This window comes from Aulonocara sp. 'chitande type north' Nkhata Bay, linkage group LG19, assembly GCF_057382095.1.
Source record: "Aulonocara sp. 'chitande type north' Nkhata Bay isolate Kocher_YH1m ecotype deep benthic linkage group LG19, A_spYH_male_GT1.1, whole genome shotgun sequence".
Taxonomy (NCBI): Eukaryota; Metazoa; Chordata; class Actinopteri; order Cichliformes; family Cichlidae; genus Aulonocara; species Aulonocara sp. 'chitande type north' Nkhata Bay.
The window spans coordinates 28,652,390-28,665,708 of record NC_141362.1 but is presented as its reverse complement, the minus strand read 5'-3'; the positions used below and the strand labels follow the sequence as shown (position 1 = coordinate 28,665,708).

At 39.7% G+C, this 13,319-nt stretch overlaps 2 protein-coding genes across 2 annotated transcripts; both read left to right on the top strand.

Moving 5' to 3' along the window:
- Nucleotides 1-4,152: 4,152 nt before the first annotated feature.
- Nucleotides 4,153-6,090, top strand: LOC147307255 (uncharacterized). The gene has a single exon (XM_086275495.1). The coding sequence runs from the start codon at nucleotides 4,355-4,357 to the stop codon at nucleotides 5,882-5,884; it is 1,530 nt and encodes a 509-aa protein (XP_086131621.1). The 5' UTR covers nucleotides 4,153-4,354; the 3' UTR covers nucleotides 5,885-6,090.
- A 4,549-nt stretch (nucleotides 6,091-10,639) lies between these two features.
- LOC147307254 (uncharacterized) lies at nucleotides 10,640-12,585 on the top strand. Its single transcript, XM_086275251.1, has one exon. The coding sequence runs from the start codon at nucleotides 10,850-10,852 to the stop codon at nucleotides 12,377-12,379; it is 1,530 nt and encodes a 509-aa protein (XP_086131377.1). The 5' UTR covers nucleotides 10,640-10,849; the 3' UTR covers nucleotides 12,380-12,585.
- Nucleotides 12,586-13,319: the final 734 nt, after the last annotated feature.

Genomic DNA, 13,319 nt, shown 5'->3' with positions numbered 1-13,319 from the left:
ATTTATTAAGTGAACGGTGGTTTATTTGTCTCCACTGAAAACTTAACTCCCTGGTGAACACAGGCCAAAATAACAAACAAAAACAAGCTAAGTCAGGAGAGGAGGTGCTATCTAAAACCCTATGTGTGGGAGAAACATTTCGTCACTCATCCAAGTGACTTCTTGAAGAAATAATTCAACTCAAGGCCGGAGCTAGTTCACAGTAAGATCTTTCCTTCCATCTCTTTCAACATCTTGCAAAGTGTTGCAAACAGAAACACTTGTGTGCAACTCCATATCACAGTAGTGAGCAGAGCAGTGCTAGGCAGCTGATGTATATTTAATTGTAAATGTGTTAATAATTTCATTTTTAAATGCTTTCCTGTGGTTCTTTTCACTTTGGCTTGAAATAAAATGTCTCCCTCTGCTGTAACCACAGCTTACTGCAATTTTTGCATGCATGTATATTTCACACTTTGAAAGAGGCAAAGCATGAAATGGTCACAGTGGGCTGGCTTGTCTATAACACGCTTTACCGTGGTTGATGTGTGAGATAACACTCAAGTCATGGTAAGCTGCACTTACAGCTATTGTAAGTGGAACAATGAGTTATTGAGTATTGATATGTATCTATACATTATTAGAATTTTTTCTAATAGAAAAAGGTTTTCTATACATGGATATTTCTGCTGTTTATTTATGGGCTTAAATCCTTCCAAAATGTGGGCCTTTTTATTCTATGACATAACCAAAAAACTAAATAAACTAACTCCTTCAGCTGATGCAGAGGTAATCCAAAAGACTCTGACTGTGGTGAATTAGTGGATCCTGACAGTCGTCTGCACCACCTACTGGACATGTAGCCGAACAGTTTCTTTAACATCTGCCACTTCATACGGTAATACCCTGTGTTGGTCAAGTTACTTGAAAATAGTAATTATTTACTAATTACTGATTACTTCTCCAAGAAATTAATCCCATTACTTTACTGATTGCTTATTTTTGTAAGTAATTTGTTACTTTCTTACTTAGTTACTTTTAAAAAATATGATACACAACCTGAATACGTTATGAAGCATTAGACCTTTCAGCCCAATTCTATTTTTTCTGCATATTTCATGATATAAAATTGAATCAACTGAAAAAAAAAATTCAAAACTAGTTTCATTAGTTTTAACCTTTTAATTTTATGCACGTTGCAACAAGCAAAAAATAAAATTATATGCAGCATTCGCTGACTGGAAGAAATTTGTTGATTCTGTAGATTCTGTAGATTGCTTAGATTGCTTAGCTAGTATTCAGTAAATCAAACTTGTATCAATCAGGAACATGACTGGAGCACCTGGGTATCAAAGCTCAAAGCAAGAGTGAATAGCAGAATGTGCTGTTTGGTATTGTATTAGAAAATCTGGCAAGTTTTTAATGGGCGTAACCCACATACTCAACTCTACTGGATCGCGGATCACGGGGGCAGCAGCCCAAGCAAAGAAGCCCAGACCTCCCTCTCCCCACCCACCTCCTTCAGCTTGTTTGGGGGAACACCAAGGCACGGGGGCCTCCTCTCAGTGGGACATGCCCAGATCACCTCACCCCAGGAGGTGTTCTTCTCAGATGCCCGAACCACCTCAAGTGGCTTCTTTCCATGTGGAAAGAAGCCACTTGGCCTCCCCTCTAAGGGAGAGGCCATCCACGCTTCTGAGGAAGCTCATATTAGCCATTTGTATCTGCAGTCTTGTTCTTTCAGTCACTACCCACAGCTCGTGACCACAGGTGAGGGTAGGGACGTAGATTGACCAGTAAATTGAGAGCACCAATCTGTCTGTCGATCTCCTGCTCCCTTCTCCCATCACTCGTGAACAAGACCCTGAGATACTTAAACTCTTCCACTTGGAGGAGGAACTCATCCCTGACCTGGAGTGGGCACTCCACCCTTCTCCTCTGATCTCTTAGCGTAAACTAAGATTTACAAACGTGTACAGGTATTTGTGTGTAACAAAAGCAGTCTGACCACACTCTGTGTTACAATTTGATCATTTTCTTTTTCAAAAAGCTTAGAGTGTCTAAAAATGTCTAAAAAAAATTGTGGAATTATTTTCACTCACTTACAGAACTTGCATGACCAAGCATGAAACAAGTAAATTTACTAAAGTAAATTTTACACAACAGTGTACTTGAGCATAATCCATAATGGGCTTTTTGTGAAAGTAGTTTGCAAAAAGCAAGCAGTGTCACTTTATGTGCCCTTATTTTTTGTTTTAAATCTTTTAGCGTTTCACTGCAACAAGAACACTATGAATTAAAGGGTTTTTCCACCCTGTCTTGCACTCGGTGTGGGAGAAGTTTCAGACATGACTGCATGATCACAAGACTTTTCTGGATGTTTGTCATAATCTCTCACTCGCATATCACACAACTTCATAATGTTATGAAAAAAGTTTAAATTACATATACTTTAGTACATACTGTCACCTGTAAAAGTATGTCTCCTTGAATCTGCAGGTGTACTGAGATCAACAGGTTTTTGAGGCCTACAAACTGTGTGGCAGGGCAGCATCCCCAAACAAGATATGATCATTATGATGGAGATGTTCTGGACCTCAGGGAAATTATAAAACAAAATGTACTCAGGTGAGGATCAGTACTATGTAATCAGTATCACATCCTATATATCATTCTGTTAATTTAAAAAAAATGACTACATTTGGTATGTGATGTAAACATGGCATTGTTATAGACAAGGCTCACCAGTAGTGCTGGTGAACGGAGCTTTAGCTCTGGAAGATGTTGCTCCCACTGGCTTTGCTTTTTGGCAACAAGGTTCATCGCTAAGGTCTAATCATGCTGGAACAGTGCACAGGATGACAGTGTGCAAAAAAACATGCACTCATCCAAAGTGATGGACATGTATGAATCAGTAGTAGTTGTTGCTACATGTTGTTGACATGTATTTATAGACAATGGAGAAATATCCTTAGAGATGTTTGGCCTATGTGAAAACCAGCTGATAAAAATGAAGCCTTTCTTTTAACATTGCGCAGTGAGGACCACTGGTGTGCATCACACAGCAGCTGAATAGATAAAAATGTGAGACCATGTATCAGTGCACAAAGATTTTTTATTATTTTGACATTTGTGTAGGAAATGCAAGCAAAAACTTTAAAAGAAACTTGAGTAGAGTTTTGTAAGCATAAAAACATTAAGAATATACACATCATCTGATATACAGCAGGCCTGTTTTGTTCACTAACATTCACATCCATCCTGTACACTAAAAGCTAGTGTTTTTATTTTGACCATACATGTTTTCTTAACATGAGACACAGCAGGTAACAATAAACAGGTGCATAGCTCACCTTGGCACACAGACAGAAAATTAAAAAATATATATTCAAATATTAAATACAGAATGTTGGAGTTGTCTGCTGCTGGGAATTGTATATAGATGAGAGTCGTCGGGCGTCCTGCACCACCCATCCGATCTGGAGCATAGCGAATGACGTCACAAAGGTACTCTGTGGCAGGTCACCAAGCTGACACACTGCTAACAACTTTACAGCACCTTTGCTAATATAGCTTTATAACAGAAAGAACATTATGACATGAAAATGGTATGTTTGTGCAGATTTCGCGTTTTCTAAGAAATACATACTCTTTTCCTTCTGTCCAAGATAGCTTTAAATGTTATTTATACTTGGGAACCAAATTATGATATTTTAGACATTTCTATTGAGAAATTTTCCCCACATTTTAAATATACTATAATATACATTTTAATAGACTATAAATATCAAGCAATCTTGACTGTTTTTCCAAATTCAGCATTCAAACAATGACTAAATAAATACATTCTTACCTGAGATCGACGTGCAGTGCAGGGACGAGGACGACTACTCGGGTGGGTGCTACGGAATAGTCCAAGTGACAGCAGCTTTAGTTTCCGGCCAACTATAAATAAATGATTTTTCAACGTGATTGTTGTCACCTGGTCGACTGTAATAGATCAACAATCAACGATAAACGAAACAACTATCGTTGTTCCAAATGAAACCAGACAATATTTTAACTGCTACCATTACTAAAGTTATTATTATGGGAGGCTGTGATGAAGCTTGGGGGGGGGGGAGAGAGAGAGAGAGAGAGAGAGAGAGAGAGAGACAAACAAACCACACTCTCCGAGCGCATTCTTTTTTTGCTCGAAGTGGGCGGGGCTTAGATCAAAGGCTTCAAAGACGTCACACTTGAAGTGGGCGGGGCTTCAAAGACGTCATACAGACAAAAACCTATAAATAGCCCTCTGCAACTCTGTTTTTTCTAACGCTCGCTTTAACAAACAGAGAGAAGACATTAACAGCAAACAAATAGATATTGAAGCAAAATGGACAACAACACAGCTAGGAGCAATCCAGACAATGTCAGGAGTCATTCCACTCCTGCAAATGATGTTAGGCCACTGCTAGAGGAATTGCTAAATAATGTTACACATGAGCAGTGGCAACAGTTGCGGTCTGATTACGCCGAAAATGCCACCATAGGAAGGCTATGTAATTTTGTAGATAATGTCATTGCCCTATGCTCACTGTCAGCAGGTGCAGAACTGAGGTTTTGCCAGGACACTGCTGTCACTAGCACAACAACAGTGGCCTTAAAGCAGACACAGACAGCTCCTGAACTTGCACAGACCTCTAACACAGTTGACCGCAACACGGAAATGCCAGCTCATATTTCACAGGAAACAACAGCCAACTTGCACAGCACAGCAGAAAATTCCGCTGATGTCACATTTATCACTAATATCCAAAATACCACGGAAACAACTGAAAACTCAGAGGATTATGCATCGCTGGCAGATCAAATTAAGGCTGTGATTCTACAGAAAGCAATGGATTTGTTAAACATCCCAGAAAATAGCACAACAACAGTGGCCTTAGAGGAGACAGAAACAGCTCCTGAACTTGCACAGACCTCTAACACAGGTGACCGCATCATGGGAAATCTAATCTGTGTGCCAGTTGTTATTTTACAGAAAGCAACAGTCAACGTGAACAGCACAGCAGAAAATTCCGCTGGTGCCACACTTATCACTAATATCCAAAATACCATGGAAACACCTGAAAACTCAGAGGATAATGCATCGCTGGCAGATCACATTAAGGCTGTGATTCTACAGAAAACAAGGGATTTGATCAACATCACAGAAAACATCACAACAACAGTGGCCTCAAAGGAGACACAGACAGCTCCTGAACAACAGAAAACAACAGTCAACGTGAACAACACAGCAGAAAATGTTGCCACAAATATCATTGATACATCTGACGAGCCCAGAACTCCAATAGACAAGAAAAACCGTGACACCACGCAGGCTGTAGATAAAGCAGGAACCTCTTTGGAAAATGATGTAACCCCAAAGAAATCCTCGGCTCAACATGAAGCCAGCATGCAAAATCAATTCAAAAAACACCCTTTGGTAGCAAAGGATGAATTGTCTCAAAACAAAGAAAAATACCGATTTTTTGTGGAAACATGTATGGAAGAACTAGTTAAGCGGGTTATAAAAAAATCAGGTAAAGTCATAAGTCCAGAAAGAGTTTTAACCATCTACAAGAGGCTTAGCGAAAAAATCTGGGCTAAAATCAGGGATGAAATTGATCAAATCCCCTTAAGGAAGTTCAAAAACTTTGAGAAGGTGATTTTCAAAGCCCTGTGTAAACAGTGGCAAGAGGCAGAAGTAGTTCTGCAAAACATGGAATTAAATGAACCAACAGTCGACAATACGATTGTTAAAATTTTCATAGAAGAGGCAGCCAAACTTTCGAAGAAGCCAAGTTGCATACGTCGGTTTTTCTCATCTATAGGCCGACTGTTTTGTTTCACCAGGAGACAAAACAAGGTTGATGCATTGTAGAAAAAAATTGTGATAACCCCTTGGAACGGTCGCGGCAGATGGCTGTCCCCTCACTGAGCCTGGTTCTGCCGGAAGTTTCTCCCTCTTAAAAGGGAGTTTTTCTTCCCCACTGTCGCCAAGTGCTTGCTCAGAGGGGTTTTTCTGTTGGGGTTTTCTTTTTAATAACTTTTAAAAAAGTTAACATCAATAAAAGTTATTAAATTTTACACTGATTTCTGTTTGTTTTTTTATTGTCTGTAAGTTGAATAAATACATTTGTTATTTCTTGCTCAGTTCAAACTGTGGGTAGAAAATGCTGTGCTGTCATGTGACCTGTACACACACACACACACACACACAGAGCAGCTAGACGAGGTAAAAACATTCCTGACTTTGTCTGTGATTTTTGGACAGCTGCAGCAAACAGCAGCGCTGTGTCTGATCAGACCACCTCAGTCGAGTTCAACACAAGTCCAGATCTGGAGTCGAGTATGAAGACCGAGTGCCAGCAAAGTCAGGAGGCTGGAACACACGTTTACAGGCTTTTCATTTCAGATGTGTTACGCCCCAGTCTAGGGGTACAGGAACGTAGCATAAGGGTTAAAAAGGAAGTGACGGTTTGGGAAGAAAAAACAATTTATTAAGTGAACGGTGGTTTATTTGTCTCCACTGAAAACTTAACTCCCTGGTGAACACAGGCCAAAATAACAAACAAAAACAAGCTAAGTCAGGAGAGGAGGTGCTATCTAAAACCCTATGTGTGGGAGAAACATTTCGTCACTCATCCAAGTGACTTCTTGAAGAAATAATTCAACTCAAGGCCGGAGCTAGTTCACAGTAAGATCTTTCCTTCCATCTCTTTCAACATCTTGCAAAGTGTTGCAAACAGAAACACTTGTGTGCAACTCCATATCACAGTAGTGAGCAGAGCAGTGCTAGGCAGCTGATGTATATTTAATTGTAAATGTGTTAATAATTTCATTTTTAAATGCTTTCCTGTGGTTCTTTTCACTTTGGCTTGAAATAAAATGTCTCCCTCTGCTGTAACCACAGCTTACTGCAATTTTTGCATGCATGTATATTTCACACTTTGAAAGAGGCAAAGCATGAAATGGTCACAGTGGGCTGGCTTGTCTATAACACGCTTTACCGTGGTTGATGTGTGAGATAACACTCAAGTCATGGTAAGCTGCACTTACAGCTATTGTAAGTGGAACAATGAGTTATTGAGTATTGATATGTATCTATACATTATTAGAATTTTTTCTAATAGAAAAAGGTTTTCTATACATGGATATTTCTGCTGTTTATTTATGGGCTTAAATCCTTCCAAAATGTGGGCCTTTTTATTCTATGACATAACCAAAAAACTAAATAAACTAACTCCTTCAGCTGATGCAGAGGTAATCCAAAAGACTCTGACTGTGGTGAATTAGTGGATCCTGACAGTCGTCTGCACCACCTACTGGACATGTAGCCGAACAGTTTCTTTAACATCTGCCACTTCATACGGTAATACCCTGTGTTGGTCAAGTTACTTGAAAATAGTAATTATTTACTAATTACTGATTACTTCTCCAAGAAATTAATCCCATTACTTTACTGATTGCTTATTTTTGTAAGTAATTTGTTACTTTCTTACTTAGTTACTTTTAAAAAATATGATACACAACCTGAATACGTTATGAAGCATTAGACCTTTCAGCCCAATTCTATTTTTTCTGCATATTTCATGATATAAAATTGAATCAACTGAAAAAAAAAATTCAAAACTAGTTTCATTAGTTTTAACCTTTTAATTTTATGCACGTTGCAACAAGCAAAAAATAAAATTATATGCAGCATTCGCTGACTGGAAGAAATTTGTTGATTCTGTAGATTCTGTAGATTGCTTAGATTGCTTAGCTAGTATTCAGTAAATCAAACTTGTATCAATCAGGAACATGACTGGAGCACCTGGGTATCAAAGCTCAAAGCAAGAGTGAATAGCAGAATGTGCTGTTTGGTATTGTATTAGAAAATCTGGCAAGTTTTTAATGGGCGTAACCCACATACTCAACTCTACTGGATCGCGGATCACGGGGGCAGCAGCCCAAGCAAAGAAGCCCAGACCTCCCTCTCCCCACCCACCTCCTTCAGCTTGTTTGGGGGAACACCAAGGCACGGGGGCCTCCTCTCAGTGGGACATGCCCAGATCACCTCACCCCAGGAGGTGTTCTTCTCAGATGCCCGAACCACCTCAAGTGGCTTCTTTCCATGTGGAAAGAAGCCACTTGGCCTCCCCTCTAAGGGAGAGGCCATCCACGCTTCTGAGGAAGCTCATATTAGCCATTTGTATCTGCAGTCTTGTTCTTTCAGTCACTACCCACAGCTCGTGACCACAGGTGAGGGTAGGGACGTAGATTGACCAGTAAATTGAGAGCACCAATCTGTCTGTCGATCTCCTGCTCCCTTCTCCCATCACTCGTGAACAAGACCCTGAGATACTTAAACTCTTCCACTTGGAGGAGGAACTCATCCCTGACCTGGAGTGGGCACTCCACCCTTCTCCTCTGATCTCTTAGCGTAAACTAAGATTTACAAACGTGTACAGGTATTTGTGTGTAACAAAAGCAGTCTGACCACACTCTGTGTTACAATTTGATCATTTTCTTTTTCAAAAAGCTTAGAGTGTCTAAAAATGTCTAAAAAAAATTGTGGAATTATTTTCACTCACTTACAGAACTTGCATGACCAAGCATGAAACAAGTAAATTTACTAAAGTAAATTTTACACAACAGTGTACTTGAGCATAATCCATAATGGGCTTTTTGTGAAAGTAGTTTGCAAAAAGCAAGCAGTGTCACTTTATGTGCCCTTATTTTTTGTTTTAAATCTTTTAGCGTTTCACTGCAACAAGAACACTATGAATTAAAGGGTTTTTCCACCCTGTCTTGCACTCGGTGTGGGAGAAGTTTCAGACATGACTGCATGATCACAAGACTTTTCTGGATGTTTGTCATAATCTCTCACTCGCATATCACACAACTTCATAATGTTATGAAAAAAGTTTAAATTACATATACTTTAGTACATACTGTCACCTGTAAAAGTATGTCTCCTTGAATCTGCAGGTGTACTGAGATCAACAGGTTTTTGAGGCCTACAAACTGTGTGGCAGGGCAGCATCCCCAAACAAGATATGATCATTATGATGGAGATGTTCTGGACCTCAGGGAAATTATAAAACAAAATGTACTCAGGTGAGGATCAGTACTATGTAATCAGTATCACATCCTATATATCATTCTGTTAATTTTAAAAAAATGACTACATTTGGTATGTGATGTAAACATGGCATTGTTATAGACAAGGCTCACCAGTAGTGCTGGTGAACGGAGCTTTAGCTCTGGAAGATGTTGCTCCCACTGGCTTTGCTTTTTGGCAACAAGGTTCATCGCTAAGGTCTAATCATGCTGGGACAGTGCACAGGATGACAGTGTGCAAAAAAACATGCACTCATCCAAAGTGATGGACATGTATGAATCAGTAGTAGTTGTTGCTACATGTTGTTGACATGTATTTATAGACAATGGAGAAATATCCTTAGAGATGTTTGGCCTATGTGAAAACCAGCTGATAAAAATGAAGCCTTTCTTTTAACATTGCGCAGTGAGGACCACTGGTGTGCATCACACAGCAGCTGAATAGATAAAAATGTGAGACCATGTATCAGTGCACAAAGATTTTTTATTATTTTGACATTTGTGTAGGAAATGCAAGCAAAAACTTTAAAAGAAACTTGAGTAGAGTTTTGTAAGCATAAAAACATTAAGAATATACACATCATCTGATATACAGCAGGCCTGTTTTGTTCACTAACATTCACATCCATCCTGTACACTAAAAGCTAGTGTTTTTATTTTGACCATACATGTTTTCTTAACATGAGACACAGCAGGTAACAATAAACAGGTGCATAGCTCACCTTGGCACACAGACAGAAAATTAAAAAATATATATTCAAATATTAAATACAGAATGTTGGAGTTGTCTGCTGCTGGGAATTGTATATAGATGAGAGTCGTCGGGCGTCCTGCACCACCCATCCGATCTGGAGCATAGCGAATGACGTCACAAAGGTACTCTGTGGCAGGTCACCAAGCTGACACACTGCTAACAACTTTACAGCACCTTTGCTAATATAGCTTTATAACAGAAAGAACATTATGACATGAAAATGGTATGTTTGTGCAGATTTCGCGTTTTCTAAGAAATACATACTCTTTTCCTTCTGTCCAAGATAGCTTTAAATGTTATTTATACTTGGGAACCAAATTATGATATTTTAGACATTTCTATTGAGAAATTTTCCCCACATTTTAAATATACTATAATATACATTTTAATAGACTATAAATATCAAGCAATCTTGACTGTTTTTCCAAATTCAGCATTCAAACAATGACTAAATAAATACATTCTTACCTGAGATCGACGTGCAGTGCAGGGACGAGGACGACTACTCGGGTGGGTGCTACGGAATAGTCCAAGTGACAGCAGCTTTAGTTTCCGGCCAACTATAAATAAATGATTTTTCAACGTGATTGTTGTCACCTGGTCGACTGTAATAGATCAACAATCAACGATAAACGAAACAACTATCGTTGTTCCAAATGAAACCAGACAATATTTTAACTGCTACCATTACTAAAGTTATTATTATGGGAGGCTGTGATGAAGCTTGGGGGGGGGGAGAGAGAGAGAGAGAGAGAGAGAGAGAGAGACAAACAAACCACACTCTCCGAGCGCATTCTTTTTTTGCTCGAAGTGGGCGGGGCTTAGATCAAAGGCTTCAAAGACGTCACACTTGAAGTGGGCGGGGCTTCAAAGACGTCATACAGACAAAAACCTATAAATAGCCCTCTGCAACTCTGTTTTTTCTAACGCTCGCTTTAACAAACAGAGAGAAGACATTAACAGCAAACAAATAGATATTGAAGCAAAATGGACAACAACACAGCTAGGAGCAATCCAGACAATGTCAGGAGTCATTCCACTCCTGCAAATGATGTTAGGCCACTGCTAGAGGAATTGCTAAATAATGTTACACATGAGCAGTGGCAACAGTTGCGGTCTGATTACGCCGAAAATGCCACCATAGGAAGGCTATGTAATTTTGTAGATAATGTCATTGCCCTATGCTCACTGTCAGCAGGTGCAGAACTGAGGTTTTGCCAGGACACTGCTGTCACTAGCACAACAACAGTGGCCTTAAAGCAGACACAGACAGCTCCTGAACTTGCACAGACCTCTAACACAGTTGACCGCAACACGGAAATGCCAGCTCATATTTCACAGGAAACAACAGCCAACTTGCACAGCACAGCAGAAAATTCCGCTGATGTCACATTTATCACTAATATCCAAAATACCACGGAAACAACTGAAAACTCAGAGGATTATGCATCGCTGGCAGATCAAATTAAGGCTGTGATTCTACAGAAAGCAATGGATTTGTTAAACATCCCAGAAAATAGCACAACAACAGTGGCCTTAGAGGAGACAGAAACAGCTCCTGAACTTGCACAGACCTCTAACACAGGTGACCGCATCATGGGAAATCTAATCTGTGTGCCAGTTGTTATTTTACAGAAAGCAACAGTCAACGTGAACAGCACAGCAGAAAATTCCGCTGGTGCCACACTTATCACTAATATCCAAAATACCATGGAAACACCTGAAAACTCAGAGGATAATGCATCGCTGGCAGATCACATTAAGGCTGTGATTCTACAGAAAACAAGGGATTTGATCAACATCACAGAAAACATCACAACAACAGTGGCCTCAAAGGAGACACAGACAGCTCCTGAACAACAGAAAACAACAGTCAACGTGAACAACACAGCAGAAAATGTTGCCACAAATATCATTGATACATCTGACGAGCCCAGAACTCCAATAGACAAGAAAAACCGTGACACCACGCAGGCTGTAGATAAAGCAGGAACCTCTTTGGAAAATGATGTAACCCCAAAGAAATCCTCGGCTCAACATGAAGCCAGCATGCAAAATCAATTCAAAAAACACCCTTTGGTAGCAAAGGATGAATTGTCTCAAAACAAAGAAAAATACCGATTTTTTGTGGAAACATGTATGGAAGAACTAGTTAAGCGGGTTATAAAAAAATCAGGTAAAGTCATAAGTCCAGAAAGAGTTTTAACCATCTACAAGAGGCTTAGCGAAAAAATCTGGGCTAAAATCAGGGATGAAATTGATCAAATCCCCTTAAGGAAGTTCAAAAACTTTGAGAAGGTGATTTTCAAAGCCCTGTGTAAACAGTGGCAAGAGGCAGAAGTAGTTCTGCAAAACATGGAATTAAATGAACCAACAGTCGACAATACGATTGTTAAAATTTTCATAGAAGAGGCAGCCAAACTTTCGAAGAAGCCAAGTTGCATACGTCGGTTTTTCTCATCTATAGGCCGACTGTTTTGTTTCACCAGGAGACAAAACAAGGTTGATGCATTGTAGAAAAAAATTGTGATAACCCCTTGGAACGGTCGCGGCAGATGGCTGTCCCCTCACTGAGCCTGGTTCTGCCGGAAGTTTCTCCCTCTTAAAAGGGAGTTTTTCTTCCCCACTGTCGCCAAGTGCTTGCTCAGAGGGGTTTTTCTGTTGGGGTTTTCTTTTTAATAACTTTTAAAAAAGTTAACATCAATAAAAGTTATTAAATTTTACACTGATTTCTGTTTGTTTTTTTATTGTCTGTAAGTTGAATAAATACATTTGTTATTTCTTGCTCAGTTCAAACTGTGGGTAGAAAATGCTGTGCTGTCATGTGACCTGTACACACACACACACACACACACACACAGAGCAGCTAGACGAGGTAAAAACATTCCTGACTTTGTCTGTGATTTTTGGACAGCTGCAGCAAACAGCAGCGCTGTGTCTGATCAGACCACCTCAGTCGAGTTCAACACAAGTCCAGATCTGGAGTCGAGTATGAAGACCGAGTGCCAGCAAAGTCAGGAGGCTGGAACACACGTTTACAGGCTTTTCATTTCAGATGTGTTACGCCCCAGTCTAGGGGTACAGGAACGTAGCATAAGGGTTAAAAAGGAAGTGACGGTTTGGGAAGAAAAAACTATTTATTAAGTGAACGGTGGTTTATTTGTCTCCACTGAAAACTTAACTCCCTGGTGAACACAGGCCAAAATAACAAACAAAAACAAGCTAAGTCAGGAGAGGAGGTGCTATCTAAAACCCTATGTGTGGGAGAAACATTTCGTCACTCATCCAAGTGACTTCTTGAAGAAATAATTCAACTCAAGGCCGGAGCTAGTTCACAGTAAGATCTTTCCTTCCATCTCTTTCAACATCTTGCAAAGTGTTGCAAACAGAAACACTTGTGTGCAACTCCATATCACAGTAGTGAGCAGAGCAGTGCTAGGCAGCTGATGTATATTTA

Bases quoted from the DNA above. Each gene is read 5' to 3' on its own strand.
- LOC147307255 (XM_086275495.1), top strand. From the start codon at position 4,355: ATGGACAACAACACAGCTAGGAGCAATCCAGACAATGTCAGGAGTCAT.
- LOC147307254 (XM_086275251.1), top strand. From the start codon at position 10,850: ATGGACAACAACACAGCTAGGAGCAATCCAGACAATGTCAGGAGTCAT.